The sequence below is a fragment of the Streptopelia decaocto genome (assembly GCF_964273445.1).
Source record: "Streptopelia decaocto genome assembly, chromosome: 8".
Classification (NCBI taxonomy): domain Eukaryota; kingdom Metazoa; phylum Chordata; class Aves; order Columbiformes; family Columbidae; genus Streptopelia; species Streptopelia decaocto.
The window spans coordinates 19,542,400-19,562,344 of NC_138662.1; the positions used below are offsets into that span (position 1 = coordinate 19,542,400).

At 51.4% G+C, this 19,945-nt stretch overlaps 1 protein-coding gene across 1 annotated transcript in view; it reads left to right on the plus strand.

Annotated features, from left to right (window-relative positions):
• The window catches only part of PODXL2 (podocalyxin like 2), a 30,538-nt gene that overhangs the window by 1,074 nt on the left and 9,519 nt on the right, over nucleotides 1-19,945 (plus strand). Inside the window, exons 2-4 of the mRNA XM_082060012.1 lie at nucleotides 9,837-10,130; nucleotides 17,122-18,017; nucleotides 19,038-19,112. Of these exons, the coding sequence (XP_081916138.1) occupies nucleotides 9,837-10,130; nucleotides 17,122-18,017; nucleotides 19,038-19,112 (1,265 nt within the window). The remainder of the gene's footprint in view (nucleotides 1-9,836; nucleotides 10,131-17,121; nucleotides 18,018-19,037; nucleotides 19,113-19,945) is intronic.

Here is a 19,945-nt window from a genome sequence, read left to right on the forward strand (position 1 = left end):
TGGTTGGTGTGGAACAGGAGTTTTGAACGGGGACATTTAAAGAGTGGGGGAGTCTTTGTCTTGAGTCATCCTGGCAGGGAGGGAAGGGCTGATTTCCCAACCAGTCGCTGTCTTCCAGCACGACCGAGCTGTGATACAGTGACATCCAGCCCCCTGGCACATCTCTCTTTTTACTCCAGTCTCCCGAAAATATTCATGGGGAAGCGTGTCATTTGTGGAGCAGCTCTTTCCATGAGCTGTATGTATGGTGACTCGCCTCTGTTGTCTGGAGCTCCCTAAAGAGACGGGATAAAGCCTTTTAGGTTTGGGAACAATAGTGAGCTTAAAGAGCAAAATGGATCAGAAAACCTGTTGGGGTTTTGTGCCAATACTCCATGGCACAGAAACAAGAAGTCTCTCCAGAGCCAGTTTTGTGGTTTCCTCCAGGCAGGTTGTCCCCATTAGGGAGAACCTCGGGCATGGCTGGCAAAGCTCCTTTAGCCACGTGTCAGCAGGAGAGCTGTGTCCCCAAATTCAGGCAGAGGTCCACGTCCTCTACAGAGAAATGCAAGGTGCAGGGGGGGACCTGCCGTATTCCCACCCTGCAGATCTGCTGGTACCGTTGACCCCATCCCCATCACCTGAAAGTCATATTTGCTCTGTGGGGGAAGGAGATGGACCTCGTGGTGGTTTTAAACTCTGGTGGCCGAAAGGATCGGAGCTGATACCAATGTGCTGAGGGGAGGGTGCGTTTCCTGCTCTGCTGAGGCTGCTGGAAACTTTCTAGCGTTGCTGTCCAGCTGGTGATGATGCGGAGGATTTGGATGCTTGGCTTTCCCTGCGATCGTCGCTGCCATCCCAGCGGGAGAGGCGGAGGGGTGGGAGGCGAGCGGCAGCTCCAGGGCACAGCTCAGTTCCTAATCTAGTGAAACTGGTAATCCCGGTGGGTTGTGGCAGCCCTGGGGGGCTGGACTCAGTTGGCCGGGCATCTCTGGGCACCCGGACTCCTCCCGAGGCAGGAGGTTGGAAGTGGCAATGCAGACTGTTGGGAATTTATAAATCAAGCCCCATTTCGGTTAGTAGCTTTGCTCAGCTATTTAGGATCTGTTCCAGGCTGGAAGAATTCAGTGCACTCTGGCCTTGCTCCTCTGGTCCCAACAGGACGGGAATGGTTAAAACCTGAAAGCTGGAGGGACAGAGCGATTCCCGAGGCGGTGGAAAAGCATCCTTCCTGCAGGAGCCTCCGGAGACCTGCGGCTGGGCTCATATGGGACATGGCCCTCATCAGGGACCCACAGACCCGCAGGTCTGCTGGCAGAGCCTGGAAACATCTCTCCAGGTTCTAGGGTATCTGAGCCCCTTTGCTTTTGCAAGTAGGAAAATGATGTTAAAAGCAGGGGAAGAAGGGAGGGAATGAGTCTCATCTCTCTTGTTATCTCCCCAGGTGCTTTCTGCATGTGGGCTATTTAAGTTTATTTTTTTTCCCTTCTGCCTGCTTAGAAGATTCCTTGTTAGCTTTGTGTGAACGAGCCCAAGCGGAGGGAGTATGAATCAGGATGGATGAATATTCCCTATAGTCAGTTTTTCCTTAGCCTCTTCAGTGCCATAAGGAAATGCTCATTTAATTATAGGCATCAGGGGTAGAAATAACTACATTAAGCCCTCCAGGGGAAGCTGCCGGCGACGAGCTGCAGATCAGAGCGCAGAAAAGTTCTTCTTCCTCTTGCTCGGCGTGGGAAGAGGCTCCGGCATTTTGTGGGCACCTGGGCGAGCGGCGGTGGCCGCGGCAGCCGTGCTGCAGGGCCCTGGGGACAGGAGCTGCCGGGAAGGTGCATCACGGCTCGCAGCTGGCGGCCGGGGGAACTTGCTTCCAGTTCTTGCTGGCTATTGAACACGTAATCCCAAAAGAATGGAGAGAGGCTATTTGTCAGCCGCACGAGCTGAGCCTGCACAGAGGCAAAGCAAACACGTGCGTTGGTTTGTTCAAAGGGCCAGGGATGCTGGCAAGGAAGATACGGCCTCCTGGAGCTCGGATTGCCCCCCTGCTGTCCCCATGCCTGGTTAAACCCTGTTGTGGTTACCAGGATTTGGATGTGCACTCTTGTTTTGGGGATTTATTTTTGTGATTGGGAAGCCAGCATTGCAGCCATCCCTCTGCATGACAACCGCATCCACTCTTGGCTCTTCCTTTCCTGCCTGATAGCTTGTGAAGGTCGCCAGGATCTGTACATGTGCCCTGGGACTACCAACTCTTTACAGGAGCTTTTTGGCCGAGGATGCACAAGGTTGTTTGGAGATCCCTTGTGGGGATGAGACTGCTGAGACGTGCCAGTGTGTGGCAGGGTGGTCGTCACCGCTGTGTCACAGGGGCTGGAGCAGAGTCTGTTTTGTGCTCCATGTGGTGCCTAGTGAGTTTTAAAGATCTTTTGGGATGTAAAAGGTTTCTTTTATATTTGACAGGCAACCACAGCTTGAGGGAAGTCCCTCCTATGTCTGCAGTAGCGCTTGCTCTGCCTGGGCAGGGAGGCTTTGAAGATGAAGCAGCCACGAGCCTTTATTTGGTGTGCTGGAAATCAGAGCAAGTGCTGTAGGGTCTGCGGTCCAGGTCAGGACAGAGTGAAAAGAAGCAGCAAAGGCCTGGCTAGAGGATTTTTCAGCAGACAGATGAAATGCTTTGGGCTTGCAAGAGGGCAAAGGAATCTGTGGGCTGTGGTTTTTCTCTTAGATCAGTGGCTTTCGTCCTGTGGTCTGTTAACCCCTGGGGGGCTGTGGGCTGCTTTAAGGAGGCCTGTGAAAGGCAACCGAGGGAAGAAAACTCACTTCTGTTGTATGCAACTGCCTACCCAATGCTGTTTCCCCAGGGACTGCATCTCCTTTCTGAGCTGGGAACTGCTGCTGTTGATAGTGAGAAGCACGGGGGAGAGCGGACGTGGCAGCGCAGAGGAAGGAGGTGTGAAGGCTCTGAGACGATCTGGGGAGGGTGTGAAGGCAAAAAGGGTCTGGGAGACTGAAACCAAGCAAGACTGTGACTCCAGACATGAGCGGCTGAGTGAAGGGGGAAGGACAGACAGGCTTGTCCGAGTTGCTGTGACCTGCTTGCGCAGAGTGCTCAGGCCCCTGGTGCACGTGTGCTGACAAAGGGCACATCTGCAGTTATCTGCAATTATCTGCAGAAGCGGGTGCATCTTGTAGCAGTGCTTTGCTGTTTCCCGTGGTGATACCAGGGTCTGCGCGCTGTAGATATTCTCTGCTGAAATGCCAGTGGTGCAAATGTTGGTGGTCCTTTGCAAGGGAATGTCCATGCAGTGCATACAGATGTGCACACCCTGTAGCCTGGTGTTTGAGCTCTCGTTATGCTGCCTATAAAGATATATGAAGGCTTAAATATGCTGGGAGCTACTGTGTGCTCTAGGATCTTCCTCTGAAGAGCTGTCCCCTTGCAAGGACTTCTTTAGTTGTGCCTTGTTGTCTCGTTGGTGTGGGTTGATAAGTGTATATGCTCCCTGTGTTTAGTCTGGAGAAGAGGGGGCTCAGAGCTGAGCTCATCACTCTCTAGAACTACCTGAAGGGCAGTTCTAGCCAGGTGGGGATTGGGCTCTTCTCCCAGGCAGTCAGCAATAGGACAAGGGGGCATGGGCTTCAACTCTGCCAGGGGAAATTTAGGCTGGATATTAGAAAGAAATTCTTTACAGAGAGAGTGGTCAGGCATTGGAATGGCTGCCCAGGGAGGTGCTGGACTCACCGGCCCTGGAGGTTTTTAAACTGAGATTGGACATGGCACTTAGTGCCATGATCTAATAAATGGACTAGAGTTGGACCAAGGGTTGGACTTGATGATCTCTGAGGTCTTTTCCAACCCAGTCGATTCTGTGATTCTGTGATTCTGTGATTCTAATAGGTGGTCATCTCATGTGCTTCCCTGCGTGAGCTGTTGAGTTTTGGGAGGGCAGAGACTGCAGGTGGGCGTGGGGGGATCAGCTTGGGCATCCCTCAGCTCAGCTACATGTTCTTCTTTTCCCCCACTGCCTATGGTTGGGATCCTTTGCTGTTATTGAAATTACTCCGTGTTTTGTTGTGTTCTGCAAGGGGTTTGTGCCGTTGGCTGCTCTGCCCTGGGGCCTCTCTCCTCTCTGCCCTTGGGCCTTGCTCCCCGGCTTTTCCAGGAGCCGTGATCTGCGGGAGGGAATATCCCCGGCAGATGCTTCCCTCATCTGGTCATTGTGTTTCTGTCCTAACTGATTATCAGTAAATGACCCATTCCTGACCCAGCTCTCCAAGGAAATAACGTTCTTGGGTAACTCCTGAGCTTGGGCTGGGCTTGGAAGGAAGGTCAACGGTAGCAGGGCCAGATGGACATTGTTGCGGCTGCTGCATTGGCAATACTGAGATGCTCTGCCCCCCTCCCTGGTACCCGTTGTGTAACTGGTGGTGTTGTACAGGCTCGGTGGTGACAAGGGTGAGTCAGTGTGTGCTCCAGGCGAACACTCTGTCCTTCAGCAGGCTGGTCCTGCCTCGGTGGCAGCGTGGGGAAGGGCACAACAGCCCTTCTGGGGGTCAACCTGGCGTGCTGACATCTTAAGGCATGCTTGTGTGTATCCTCGGAGAGAAAATTGAAGTTTGCTTGTTGTGAATTACAAAGCAAGAAAATTTGAAAGGTTGTTTGACACAGTTGCAGCCAGATTCCATTTCATCTCCCCAAATCCCTCCTCTCATTTCAGCTGGATGCAGAAATTACTTATTTCCTCTTTCACTTCTAGCCCTATTCAGCAGGCCCATTGGGAGCTTTTAAACAGCTGCCCCGTCCCATGGAGAGGTGGCTTGCCTTGTGGCAAAGGAATAAAGTGGTTCTTGGTCGGCTAACATAGAAAATACTTTGGGATTCTTTTTGAATTGCTTAGAAACGTGAAAGTGCTTTTATTCACAGCAGTTTGGGAGAGACATGGCAGATGTTCTTTGCTCAGATATATATATTTTTTGTCTGCTGTTGAGCAAAACTCCCCCATCTGCCTTGTCTGGGGTTGTTGCATCGAATCCTCTGAGTTGAACTGAGCAAGCTTTGCTGCTTCGAGTTGGAGCTGGTTTCTGAGAGGCCAGGAACTAGCAAACGTGTTTCTTCTGTGTATTCTTCAGGCTGGTTCTTTTCCAGTGGCCTCAGAAAGGTAACACCGCACTGTTATTCCCTGTTGTTGAAATCACCCCATTCTGCTCCTTGGAGAGGTGAAGCATCTTTCTCAAGGTCAGCGTTACCTCCACGTGTCAGCGTTGTGGGTGCTCGCAGCCGGCACCGAGGCTCCCGTGCTGGTTTTGTTCCCTCTCCATCTACCTCTCCCGCTTTCTCTCCTTTCTCGCCCCTCCTCTGTCTGATCTGGGGAGGGTTTCCCTCCCGTGCTCCCAGCCTGGTGGTTTCCCCAAGGCTGCCTGCCCTCTTTAGCATGCAGAGCCTCATCTCCTCCAGGTTACGCAGAGGTGCCGCAAAAATAGAAATGAGAGACAAACGCCCCATTGAAGCAGCTGGCGAGCCCTGGCTCCGTTCCCTGCTCCCTCCCATCTACAGTCGCAGGGCTTTATTCATCTGGGTTTCTTTTTTTCCCTATTGCTTGATCTGCCTTTTTAAATACAAAATTGGGAACTGATGGCTGATAGAAGTTGTCTAATCCCCGTTCCCCATCATGGGAGGAAAAGGGCTCGCCACCGGCGTCTTGGTGTTAGATTTCCTTTCTGGGCTGTGCCCCTTTGCTTCCCAGCTCGTGCTTTGATTCTTTCTCTGCCTTGGAGTCGACAGCTGCGTTGAGCTCCTTTATGTGATGCTTGGAAGAGAAGGGGGAAGGTGACAAATCTTGGGTCTGCTGTTTGGTACCCTCCAAGCCTTTTGAGTTTTCGCTGCTGACACAGAAGGTACAAAGAGGTGTCAGGATGCGGATTTCTCCGCTGATGCGATGGTGCTGTTAGCCCTGCGGCGTTCAGGCTGGTGCTGGTACGGAGGGTTCCCCCAGGCCAACCTCTGCCTCCCATGCCTGTGGATCACGCCCCAAGGTGTTGTCCTACTCCAGATCCACCCCAGGAGAAACCTGGCTTAGTCAGGCTGTGTCTGTTAATGACTCATTCTTAGGGATGAGGTGGTGTAGTTTTATCTTGGGCTGAGGAGAGCAGAGCTTCCCGGTAAACAAGATAATGCAGCTTAGGGGGTTTTAACTGGGTAAACACTTGGGAGTTAAATGAGGGTGAACAAACTGCTGGGATCTGAGCTTCCCACATGGGTGGGATGAGCTCCGTGGGTGCCCAGGTTCACCTGCCACGTGCTGTCCATGGGTGGGATGAGCTCCGTGGGTGCCCAGGTTCACCTGCCACGTGCTGTCCATGGGTGGGATGAGCTCCGTGGGTGCGCAGGTTCACCTGCCACATGCTGTCCATGGGTGGGATGAGCTCCGTGGGTGCGCAGGTTCACCTGCCACGTGCTGTCCATGGGTGGGATGAGCTCCGTGGGTGCGCAGGTTCACCTGCCACGTGCTGTCCATTGCAGAGGTGGTGGGACAGGCTCTGGAGACAGCCCAACCCGGAGTGGCTGATGGAAACAGAGACTTGAGCTGGTACGGAGGTTCATTTTGAGGTTCCTGGCTGTCTGGAACACCCAGGATGTGTATTGTAGGAAAGCCAAGGTGCCACATCAGCCCTGTCTCTGCTAGTGGGAGTTGGGAGAAACTGAGTCATTGGGGTGGACAGGGAGGATCTGGGCAGTGGGTTGCAGTCCCAACTACACCAAGTTTTCCATGTGGCCTTGGACCTGCTGTGGTCTCTCTGCTCCCCTTTCCTGGATAACCTGGAGAATAATGTTCCCTTTCTCCCCCTTGCTGCTCTCTGTCAAGTTCACTTAAGCTGTCGGCTCCTCAAGACAAGTCCTCTCTCTGCTGAGCTGCCCGGGGCTCAGCGCTGCTCTCTGTCAGTCTCGTGTCAGCCTGGGGAAGCCCAATGTGGGCACCACCACATGGGAGCTCGGTGGGCATCCCTGGCTGGGTCTCTCCAGATCCGTGCTTGTGTGCAAGAGATGTGTGAACCCTCATTTCCAGCCATGGACTTCACCATGGTGCTCGGCTCGCAAGGAGCCGGCCCGTCCCCAGGGATAGAATCATAGAATCATTTCGGTTGGAAGAGACCCTCAAGATTATCCAGTCCAACCATAACCTAACCCTAGCACTAAACCACCTCCCTAAGAACCTCATCTATGTGCCTTTTAAACCCCTCCAGGGATGGTGATTGCACCACTGCCCTGGGCAGCCTGTTCCACTGTTTCACAACCCTCTCTGTGCAGATTTTTTTCCTAATATCCAATCTCAACCTTCCCTGGTGCAACTTGAGGCCCAGAGGCGCTTCGGTTGGCCCCGTGATGCTGCCGTACCTTCCCCCCCTCAATATTCTGCCTCTGCTGCCATTCCCTGTTTGTTGCTGCGCTGGCCTCAGCTGGTCTTGCCTTGGATCAATAGAGCAAAATAAACGAGATGGAGAAATGCTGAAGCCTGGCCCAAGCGTATATGGGAAAGAGTGACCAATATTGGATTTTGCTGAGTTCAAAGAACAGCAGAGGAAGATGGAGAAGGCTCAGAGCAGGCAGAAGGCTGGAGAAATGCGTTTCTGCCTTCCAGCGTTCCCGGGAGAGGTTTGGTAACAGCCTCGCGAGTCAGCGGCAACCTCCAAACTTTTGTGCTACCAAAGCAACGTTTTCAGTGAAGGCACCAGGGCCAACATATCTGCCCTTGCTCCGTAGCTCATCTTGGTGCTTGCACCGATTTGAATTCGTCCTTAACGTGGAGTCGTAGGACGCGGTGGTGGGAAGGAGCCCCGGGAGGCTGCCTGCTCTGTGCCCTTGCCGGGGGGCAGTTCAGCTCCACTTAAACCATTTCACACCACATGGATCCAGGTCTGTGCAGCGTCCCGGTGACGTCTCAGCAGCGCTTTGTAAAATCTCTCTATTTCTGGTACTCCAGGGTACTCTGGTACTCCATTTTCCCATCTGCGTTCCGGTGCTGTCTCAGAGCTGTTTCTAATACAGCTGTTTCTCCTTTTAAGACATTTCTAATGGGTGGTTTCCTGTCTTGTGCCAGAAATATTTGGTGGTGGTTCTCAAGGTGGTGACTTATCACTTTGTGCTATTTCTTTTCTTAATATTTCTATTATTTCCATTCTCCAGATCACCTGGCTGTACCTACGGTCTCTCTTTGCAGTGAGGATGTCTCCTGGCTTTGTGTCCTTGGTTAATTTCATTATCACGTCCTTAATTTTTGTCCCAAGGTCACTTAGGAAAATGTTAAAGAACAGCAGATCCAAGGACAGGCCTTGAGGAATTTCACTAATAGCCTCTCTCCAGCACAAGCCTCTCTCATTTTTCATATAGCCAATGCCTTACGGTTGCTTTACAGTTTTCCTGCTAGTCGGTGTCTTTTCTTGCCTCTCTGGTAACACAGCATGAGGCACTATATCAGATATTCTGCTGAAGTCCAGATGGATTAGATTTGCTGCATTTCTCTTGTCTAGAAAATCAGTTATCAAAGAAAAACACCAAATTAGTCTTCATTTCAGCTTATTCAATTAGTTCAGTTCAGTGACTGGTTCATTAAGAATTGAGAAACTGAGTATGAGCTGAGAAAGCGGGATAACTTGTCCTTTTTTCTTCTAGTCTGTGAATAAAAATCAGCTGTGAGAGGATGAGATCTTGTTTTATGTGCTGAAGAACAGAGGGCTAGGAAGCAATTGGTTCAGTTCACCCAAATTAGTTACTTTGCTTGCTTAACAAAACTGTTTTAAATGTAAAACATGTTTTGGTAATCTCATTTTTTTCCTTATGTCTCCATATTTATGATGGTATTTATCAGCTGAATAAAGCCAAGTTCCAGGTGCTGTTTTCTTGCATTTTGATGATGTGCATGTGAATGTACCTTGACACAAATCACAATTAAAGTCTCATCTAGGAATCAAGAAGTGTCAGTCAAACCTTATAAGAGATTAAATGGAAATAACAAGGATATAATTGTTGAAAGAGAGGTGCAAAATGCAGCCTGCCTCCCTGCTTAGTGTTAGGTGGATGTTTGCTGTTGGTGCATTTAAATTCTTACTTGTGACGGTCAGCTCTTCCTTAGGAAAACAAAAAATGCGTAGGCAAAATTAAGTTCAAATTATAGAATCACTTTGGTTAGAAGAGACCCTCAAGATCATCGAGTCCAACCATAACCCCACCCCTGGCACTGCCCCATGTCCTGAGAACCTCATGTCCGTCTGTCCAACCCTCCAGGGATGGTGACTCCAGCACTGCCCTGGGCAGCCTGTTCCAATGCCCCACAGCCCTTTTGGTGAATAAATTTTTCCTAATATCCAATTTAAACCTCCCCTTGTGCAACTTGAGGCTATTTCCTCTTGTCCTCTTTCCAGCCTGCTGATTTAAAATATGGTTAATATTGATGATGTAGATAGTTTTGGTTCACATCGGTCCCCCTGCATATAATATAGCTGCAGATCAGAAGCACTAGGGTGAGATCTTCCCTGGGTGACAGTCAGATAGGAAACTCTCATTGACTTCACAGGGCCAGAATTTTGTGGCTTAAGCCATCCTCTCTAGGATGGGTGATTAACGAGGCACCCATTAATGAACCATCACTTAATAGAGGTGCCCCAGGCTGGATGGCTCCTCCTGGATATGGATGCTCCTCTACGGGATTGTGGATGTTTCCCAAAATACCCTGATTTTCCTCCCAGCCGAGAGCTCAACCCATGGGAGGGGCAGGTGTTCCAGCAGGTTGGTTTGGCTGCAAGGAGAAGAGCCTGGTGGGTGTCAGTCCTATCTCTCACGTGGGTTTATTGTCATTTTACAGGGACCTTGTGCCTCTGCCTCGCCTCCTCGGAGGAGCCAACCGCCGATGGCCTCACGTCAACTTCCCTGCTGGACTTTGCCATGATGTCCCAGCTGGAGGCCACAAATTCCCATGAGCAAACCAGCGTGGAGGCCGCGGAGCCCGATCTTGCTCCCGGCTCTCTGCACGCTGCCCCGGGATCGGGCTTTGCCAGCGAGGAGAACGAGGAGTCCAAGATCTTACAGCCCCCACAGTACTTCTGGGAAGATGGGGGAGAGATCAACGAGTCCAGCCTGGACTTGGGACCGGCAACAGGTAGGCTGTTTTTACCCCATTCTTCTTCCCCGCTCTGCAGGGACTCCGGGGAGGAGGAAGGATGCAGGGATCTGTTTTCCTGCTTTGACACAACTCTCGCTAAGAGGGCTTGAGATTAAACGTCAGCTTTATTTTCTCACCTCAGTGCCTGATGTGTCCCCAGTGAACCTTGAGCAAGCACAGGCTTTAGAAACCAAGTTACAGCTGAGCATTTATTCCTGAGCTGCTATGAGCTGGGAGAAGTGTTGCCTCTGTCTAGCTTCCCATTGCCTCATGCCCTTCTTTCTCTCTCTCCTTCCCCCTTTTCTGCTCTCTTCTCTCTCCCTTCTTTCTGTTGCTGTCAATTAAGCACAACCTAAGGTTCTCAAGACTCTGTCTCAGACATCAAGGCCATCTTTGGGTCTGAGTCAAAGCCGGGTTCTCTGGGCCAAATCCTGGATTCCGCACCTATGACTTGAGTGGGGATTTGGCCCAAGAGAAGGCAGTGGGTTTTCTCTCTTGGGCACCTGCCCTGTCCTGCCTGTTCCCCGGGGAGCCGTGGCCAAAATGAGTTTTGTTAGCATCTGAGCTTGCTTTCGTCTGTGGAGTGTTTTTTGAGATGAGTGACTCCCGTCAGTGGTCTCTCCTGAGCCCCTCGCTGGCTTTGAGATGCTCTCAGGGAGAGGGATGGCAGGAAGGAGGACGAGCGTTTGCAGTGTTTGCAGTAGCTTAGGAGATTATTTCACATGTTCCTGCTCTTAAGTGTCATGTGGGGTGTGTATTAAGTGTTACCCGGGAGCCAGGCTTCAGCCTTATCCCTCCTCCTTATCCAGTACTGCTGCCTTCCTCTCAGCAGGTCTGACTCAGGTCTGCAGTTAGAAAGCACAAAGCTTATTTTATCTTCATTCCTGTTTCTGTGACCTTCCCAAAGAGCTGAGGCTGCTGCAGCGCTACGGCTGAGCCTGCGCGGGGGGCAAGGGCCATCCCAGCTTGGAATCATAGAACAGAATCACAGAACAGTTTGGGTTGAAGGGACCTTCCTGGCTCCCCCAGTGCCCCCCCTGCCATGAGCAGGGACATCTTCACCAGCTCAGGTTGCTCAGAGCCCCGTCCAGCCTGGCCTGGGATGTCTCCAGGGATGGTTCATCCACCACCTCTCTGGCCAACCTGGGCCAGGCTCTCACCACCCTCAGGGCAACAATTTCTTCCTCATGTCCAACCCGAATCTCCCTCCTTTAGTTTAAAACCATCACACCTTGTCCTATCGCAACAGGCCCTGCTACAAAGTCTGTCCCCATCTTTCTTATCGTTCCCTTTTAAGCACTGAAAGGTGCAATAAGGTCTCCCCAGAGCCTTCTCTTCTCCATGCTGAACACTCCAGCTCTCTCGGCCTGTCAGCTTAGGTCTCCAGAGCCCTTGGCTCACCAACATTGCTGCTAAACCCCCGTGGCCATGCTCTCGCTGCCCTGGGGCGCCCGTGGGCCCGGCCGAGGGGCAGCTGTGCGGATGCTGCCCCCGCAGCGATGCTCAGGGCGGATGGTTCATGTTCCCTGGGCTGTGCTCTGGCTCAGGCGCTGGCAGGCTGCTCAGCGGCGCTTTTATTTGTGTGCCAGCAGGCACCTGCATGTGCTCACAGATCGGGACGTGACTTGGAGAACAGCGTGTGCTTGTGCATTGAGAGCGAGATGCTCTGGGTACCGAACCCAGCCTTGCCTCCTGCACGTGCCTGGCCCCATTTGTATGCAGAACACGCTCTTCTCTCCTTCCGTTCTTGCCTGCAGTGCTTTCCTCCATGAACAGATGTGCTCTTTCAGCTGTCCTTTCCGCATACCCTGCCCTGTCCACTGCCCAGCTAATCACTTTTGTGCTTCCAAGCACTGTTTTTTTCCGCCCTGCCCCTGGCCATTGCTGCGTCCAGAGCTTGTGTCTCAGTGGCATTTCAGAACCTTGGTTAATAGAACAGGTTGAATTATTCAAGAGCTGGGAGCGCATTTCTACTTAAAATTTAATTAGAAACCTGCTGTGTGTCATTTTACAATAAAGGATATTGTAATAGCATCCCTAGATTGTGCAGCCTTCTCCTGTCGTGCAAAGCCTGTGCACGAGATGCACACAACCGATGGATCTGACGGCTGCCCGTGTGAGGGATGCCATACGATACCTCATGGAACTGTGTGATGACATCTGTTGGGTTATTTTCAATGTATAAATCCATGAAACAGTTTCAAACAGCTGCTGTTTAAGAAAAAAAAAGTTTATGGTATAAGTTTTCCTTATGTGGGATTTCTCTCTGGAAAACAATGAAGTGTAGCTTGGTGTAGTTGATAACTCTGTCCCAGGCACAGATTTGAGACCCTGTATCAAGGCACGAAATAGGATTGTCGTGCTACTGGAGAGAGAAAATTAACTGTTAGGAAAGGAGATGTGTGCTGGTTTCTTTCTGTGTTTGGTGTAAAGTTATTGGGCCTGGAATTGGTGGTCTCATCGCAGATAGGCCAGATCTTGTGAGATTTCAAGGCTGTATTAATCATGTTTGGTTTTTTTTATGTCCTGAAGACCGTGCGGGGAGACTCCTCTGCCTTTGTGTGACTTTGAGGCTGCAAGAGAGGAAAAGTAATAACAATCTGCAGCTGCTGCTCTTTTTTAAGTGCACTCAAACATCCTTTAAACATATTTCTGGAAAACATGTGGCATCTAAGGCCACCTGTTAGTCCATTAGAAAGTCAGAACAAACTCCCACTGGCAGAGCACAGCTCAGCCCGGGGCTCTGTTTTTCCGGAATAATGTGCTTTTCCTGATTTATGCTACGGAACAGTAAATCTATATTGACATCAGTGATCACCAGCCTGTGGAAGAGCCCTGAGATTTGTGTCTTTCTGTCTGAGTGTGCACAGAAGCGCACGCCCGCGTCCTTGCTAACCCGTGTGCAGCTGCTACCCCACAGAGCCACATCTGGAGGAGATGGATGAGGTCTGGTGGGAACGTGGGTGCCGTATCCTTATGGAAAGAAGCAGCCTGTGGCTCGTACTTCAGCCACGAGGCAGTTCAGTGAAGCTGTGAACCTGTTACTTCTGCATCCCCCTGCCTTCAGGCTTCCAGGGAACCCAGAAGCTCTTCAGGTTGTAGTTTGGGTTTGGCCGCTTTGTTTCAGCTGTGGCATCAAATTAGCCTGAGCCACAGATTAACCCTGAAGATAGAGTGGGCCTGCAGGGACTTACATCTGGCCCTTCTTGTCCTCTTCTCCATTCTTCTCACCTTCCCCATCTTGTTTTGCCTAGAGGCTTCTAATCCCCGATGTTTCCTACTGTCACACTCATTGCCTGGGCAACAGATGCCACATCTCTTCTAGCTTTAGGAGGAGAAAATGGGAGTCATTAGGGCTGTGTGTTCCTTTGAGTCCCTATTTTTAGTGGAAGAGTTATATGGTGGTGTATCCATCCTGGAGCGGTCCCTGGCTTGCACCCCTCAATGTTCTCCTTTGACTCAATCAGAACACAGCGCCACTCATGTTCCTCTTCCAGTGTACGCTCTAGGTTGAGGCAGCCTCATCATTAATTGCTGGCAAGTGCAGGCTCCCAAAAACTGGGGCAAGACTCATGAATGTCTGGTGAATGAAAACATTTAATCTCTCTCCTCTGCCTCCCAACACCTGAGACTCCAAGGACCGGAGTCCATCACATCTTCAGTGGGATGATGGGGCTGGCATGAAGCTCGCTTTGTCACAGCCAGGATCTGCTCATTTAACTCCAAGGTTGTGCCTTTGAAGACCAAGGCATGACTGTCCAGGGAGCTATCAAATCCAGTCTTATAGGTTGGTGAGTCACCAGGATGGCATGTGGTACTTTGAGGGGGGGAATTGTAAGCTTTTAATTATTCATAGTAATTAGCAGAAGAGATTGCCAGGAGAGCTAAGATGAAGGGTAGCAGGACAGGTCAGTTAGAAGGACTGTATTCAAAGGAAAATAAGTTTTCTGACCAGCTAATGGGATAAAATATCTTCCACCCCCAACTCTTCTCTGATAGTGCAATTCACTTCCTTCTGTGATGAATTACTTGCTTCTGGCCGGAGAGATCCCGGCATCGCTCAGCCTTACCGAAATCTGCTTCCTCTTCATCCAGACTGACAGCAAATCTGCAGTTCTTAATACCATCTTCAACCCAAGCATTAATGAAATGAAGCACCTGGTAAAGACTGTCTCCATAAGCAGCTTAGCGCTGAGCAGCCCCTGCCTGAGCTCAGCTCCTGGGTTGCTTCTTGTTTATGCCCTGGTTTAGTGTCCACGGACACGTTGGGTGATCTATCTTGGGACAAGCCATCTCGACAAAAGCTGACCTGTGACAAAGAGGGTTTCTCCACACGCTGTGTTATTCTGGCGCAGCTATCCTCAAGCGACTCGGTATTTGGGTGAGGGTGGCTTATTTTAGCCTTGTTGCAGCTCAGACACTGAGCAGGAAAAGAGACGTGGGGCTATTTGGGAACAGCTGTAGCACTTGGTGCCCTGTCTCTACCTGAAGCAAATTCCAAGTATAATGAGACCTAAGGATTCTGCTGCCCTGGCTCTTTCTTTTAGCCATGACCTCTTTTGTGTGTCTTGGAGCTGCAGATAGTAACTGCTCCTCGCGCTTCTGGAAGATGAGGTTATTAGCCCCAACTGGCTCAGTTCCAGCACCAGTAATTGCATTTTGCCTCTCCGAAATCCCCTGCAGTTTCAATCCGATGGAGTGTGCCTTTTTGCAGGAAGCCTCACTGCTCTATGCTGCAAAGCAGCAAGCAGATACCGCCTCAGACCTGGCTGCGTTTTAAGAAGCAAGTAGAATGCAACTTGGACTCCCCGAAGTTGGCAGGTGCTTTAGCATGAACGGCGCTATCAGTCTGTCTGGTTGCGGTGGGAGCCCAGGAATGTTCTTGTCTTTATTACAGTGCCTTCTAGTTATCAGTAATTCAATCACTGGTTAACATGATCTTCCAGTTTAATCCAATAAAGACCTTATGGTTGAGTTATATGTACTAAAAACAATGAGGGTCACCCGTTTTCTGAGCTGTCACAGTTGCTTTAAATAGCTCATAGTGGCAAATACAGGGTAGGGAACCCTGTAGGGCAGTAACTGAGACGGGTTCTTCTGAATGAAGGAGAAGCAGAGATGTAATGAATTAAAAGTCTGGCAGGGGAATTGTGCTTTGGCCCGGTGCTGAGCCCTGGCCCTTTTGATGTCAGTGAAGTTTCGGTATTGATTTCAGAGGAAGCAGGACATCGCCTCCATGGCAGCTCTTGCAGAGATTTGGAGCTCACGTTCACCTCTCCCAGGGCAAACAATCTCCCCAGGTGAAGGAAACGAGTCTGTGTGACCCAGACCTGGGTCTGCTGGGAGATGCAAAGGGCAGGACTCGTGGTGGCAGGTGGGCTGCCAGGATGGGTCTCTATTAAAACCCAGGGGCAATGCCGACATTGCTTCTCCCTGCGGTGGCCGGTAGATCTCAGTGGCCTGTTTGCAGCCAGAACAGGGTGACAAGTCACCACATCACAACCCCGAAGGTGAGCAGCTGGATCATGCTTCTCTTTGGGCAGCATCTGGATGGAGCTGCTGACAGCAGGAAGGAGATGAGCTGTGGCTTGAGGAAGCCACTTGCCAGCCGAACAGGAGCGTCTTTGCACCTCCTTGGGTTGGAGGGAGCAGTGTTGTTTGCTCCGGAGGGATGGGGAGGAGCGTGCAGGAGCAGCATGGGCAGCCCTGGGTGCTGGGGAATATCCATGGCCGTGGATGTCTGTGCTGGCATGGGAGCTCACGCCCGCTCCAGCAGCAGCAAGCGATGGATTGGAGTCGGGGATGCCTGGAGATTCCTTGTGCGGATCTGCTCTGGAAGGCGTCCAGGCAGCTGCTGCCCACTGTGCTCAGGCATCTGCTTTGGCAGGCAGGAGAGGTGTGGGCTTGGGGGTTTTAGACAGTCGCTTCCTTAATAACAATAACCATAGATGGGGCAGGGTGCTCATTTCTGGCTGTGGAGGGATCCTATTCCTTCCCTTTCTCACTCAGCATATGTGCTGTGCTCGTCTAGGGAGAAAGGGAGTTAACTGAGGTGCAGGCTCCTGAAACAGAGTTCCTCCATATAGGCAGTTTCCCAAAAAAGATGAAGGTTGATTTATGGCTGGTGGATTTATGGCTGCTGTTCTGAGCTTAATGTGTCTGATCTGACACGTACTCTCCTTTTCTTGGCATTCCAGCTTTTCCTGGGCTTCCAGAAGAAGCCAGTGCCTGCTCCGACCTGACGACTGGGAGATGCATCTTTCTCCTTTAGCATTTACATTTTTCTAGCAACATCACGTGCATTCATGGTCAGAGCCACAGAACCACCAGGGTCTGAAGGTGGAGGAAGGGGAGTCAGATTTGCCTCCTGTTTCCCTGCAGCAAAACTGTTCTTTAATGACAGAGAAAACTCGTAGTGCAGATATTTGTAGGATGACACTTTTGCTGTGAAGTGCTGAACAAACTGAAGATGCCCAGGTCAATTTGGTGGTATTACTTGGGTGTGCCAGGGAGCAGGATTTGCTTTGCTGTGCTGTTGTGTCTCTTCCCTCGTATTTCTTGTTTAACGTGTGGCTGACTGCAGCTACCAGCATCTTTCTGAGTCGCATGTGAAATTAATCCCTGGGTCCCAGCTTAATTCCTAACACTCAGAACCTCACCTCGGAGATGCCGGGTACCAAAGCTGTTCTTTTCAGGTCTCCTGGCTGGCACATCTGCGAAAAAACCTTCAAGACAGAAGGGAGTCGGGGGCATGAACATGTGAATTATCCCTAGGGAAGGTGGGTTCCTTGGGTTGGGAAAGGGAGCTGGGGAAGTGCAGAAGGCTGCACTGCACTTGTCAGATTGTTGGGTTTTTTTTGGTGGCAGGCTACCTGTTCTTAGAGGGTCTCTGCCGTTTGATCCCGTCTGTGCCTGGACACAGCGCTCTGCCTTTCAGAGCTCATGGTGACTCGGGGTGTGACATGAAGTCTCTTGGATCTCTTTTTAGATTACAGCTTTCCCGCTGCATCTCAGAAGGCCCTGCTGAAAGGGAATGGGACACAGGTGAAAGACAACTGGGAAACAGCCACTGTCCAGCCGCCGGCAGAATTCGTTGAGCCTGACTTGCACAGACCTTTCTCCAGCACGCTGGAGGAAGAGGAGGGGCTGCTCCCCATAGACCACTCCAGGGGAGGAGTGGAAAGTCTCCAGACCTCCGGGCCTGAGGTTACATCTGCTGAACCCATGGGCCAAGAGGACTCCTCCTCCCTTCTGTTTTCCACAGCCTCTGCCAGGCCAGGTGTTGCGACTGAGGCAGCCGTAGGAGGGCAAGAAGAGGACTCTGTTCCTCCAGGCTCAGACCTTGGGAGCAGCATGGGGCCGGGTCTTCTGCCTATGTCCTCTATTTTTTCTCCTACTGTTGCTGCAAGGTCTCCCAGTGTTTCAGAAGAGCCCTTTGAGGTGACAGCTGGGGACACGTGGGCTGTTGAGGGAGCAGATTCGGAGCTGACTGTGACTACCACAAGAGCAGAACCTGTAGAGACCACAGTGGAGGCTGGTGGGGAAGAGCATTCGGCCAGAGAGGAGGTCTTGGAGACTACGGTGTGGTGGGAGATGCTGGAGCCCACAGCACTAACTGGAATGGAGCAGACAGTGGAAACACCTGTGGGGACACCCTTTCCTGGAGACAGCTCCTCAGACACCCAGACTCTTTCTGGCAGTGAGCAGCACAGGGCGACTTCTGCGTCTCCGTGGGACAGGGCTGACGAGCCTGCGCTGGATCCCATCTGGAATGACACCGAGGCAGCCACGGAGACGGTGGCAGCAGAGAGGAGCTTGTCACCTCAGGCTGGGGACGCCCGCGTGGCCGCGCTGCCGACAGAGCTGCCCTGGGACTCTGCACAGGTACCACTGGGAGCAGAGTGGGAGGTTGCAGGGGAGATATTTGGGTGCTTCTCTCTTAAGGGGGTGTTTAACCCCTTAGGTTTAGCCATCCCCCTGTGTCTGAGTGTTAGAAGTAGCTTTTTCTGTTCATCCAGCCAAAACCAAATTTTGGGGACAGTATTTCACAGCTCTTCTTAAGGATATCTGTCGTCCTTGCTGAAAGCCCTGCCCCCTCACATCTTCCTCAGCGAGCTGCTGCTCAAAATCCTGCTTCTAATAAACACCTGCCCTCTGGGGCATACACAGCAGCAAAAGCTCCTTGTTTCCTCTGCCTGCATTATTGGAAGTGTCAGGACAAAAATGACCCCAAGGATTTCTGGAGAGGGAGCGAGAAGGAGATGCTATTTTTGCTGCTGCTGCCTGCAGGGGCCAGATGCAGAGCAGGTGGAGCGGGGCACAGCGATCCGGGAGGATGCTGGTCCAGGAGGGCCCATGAGAGTGGAGGTGTGAGGTGAGCTGCAGTTCCTGAATCCAGCAAACCAGCAGGACCTGGCTGCTGAGAAAGTACCAGGGAAAGCTTTTAATTGTGCTTTCTGGCCCACGGTACTCAGGAGCCCGAGCAAGTGACTTAGTCCCTCTGTGTGTCCAATCCTGCCTGCAAAGTGCTCCCCAGTTTGCTTAAGGACCACAGAGGCTCTTGGTTTCAAGTTTTGTGTTAAGTGCTGCTCACACTTGGGGTGAGGCTGAAGGCTGGAGAGCTTTCCACTGAGTACCTGAGTCCTCCTGGAGTCTAGATAGAGCTGGAAGGTAAGCTGGGCTTTGGCAGGCTGGCACAGCACCTTGTCCCTGCCCCATGTGCAAACACTGAAATAGTGAATCCTCCTTAATGCAGAGGTTTAGAGGACAGTTATGTCCTTGGAGAGGCACTTCTCTGGAGTGTGGCACAGCCCCTTGCTCCTGTCCCTTGTATACATTATGCTTTCAGCAGGAGAGCTGCATCTGCTACCCAAACCCAGCTGTCTTTATGTCTCGTCTCTCCAGGTGATCTGCAAAGACTGGAGCAACCTTGCGGGGAAAAACTACATCATCCTGAATATGTCGGATAACGTTGACTGTGTAAGTCAGCCCAAAGAGATTTGATGGCATGTGGAGAATAGTGCTTAGAGATGTGGAGGCAGACACAGCTCCTGCTGTCTGCTTTCACTACAGAACAGGGTAAAAGCACTAAATCTCAAAGTCCCTGTAGAGGCTGTGGAGAGAAGGGGAGGAGGACAGAAATATTCCTGTTCTCCAAATGGGGAAAGTGTGGGAGGGGAGAGATGATTTTGCTCAAAGTCTAGCACATGTCAGTCCCGTTTTTGACTAACTGCTGGCTGCTGGTCTGTGCCACTCAGTACCTGGATTGTCAGGAGACATGGGAGCTTTTAGCATTGCACCCCTTACTGGTAGGAAACGTGGCAGGATTGAAGGGCAATTCTCCTTCTCTCTCTTTCTTTTCCTTCCTTCCAGGATATAGTCACGTTTCTCTGGTGGCTCAGAGGAATAAGGACTCCCCATTTGCAGTGTGAATGGTTCGGTGTCAAGCAGCTGTCACTAAATCTTCCTTAAGTGCCTCTTCTCCCCATCCTGTTATCTTGTGTGTTATCTGGGTCTGTTAACCAGCCACGCTCTGCTAATCCAGTGCCTGTCCATCCATCCCTATAAAGCTGCAGTTAATTCACGAGCCCAGAGCCCCGTGTGGATCCCTGGTAAAAGGGCTTGTTCACCTCTGATGGGCACTTTAAAACCAATTGTGAAAGGCCTGGGGTCAAGGTGCCTTTCATAATACTAAGAAATGATTACGAGCTTGACAGCCCGAGACTGAAATGTTTCACTGGGGTCCCCTGCTCTGCCCTCGCGTGTCTGCCCTCTCGCTTCCTGGGGCTCCTGCCTGGTTTCGTTACTGCAGG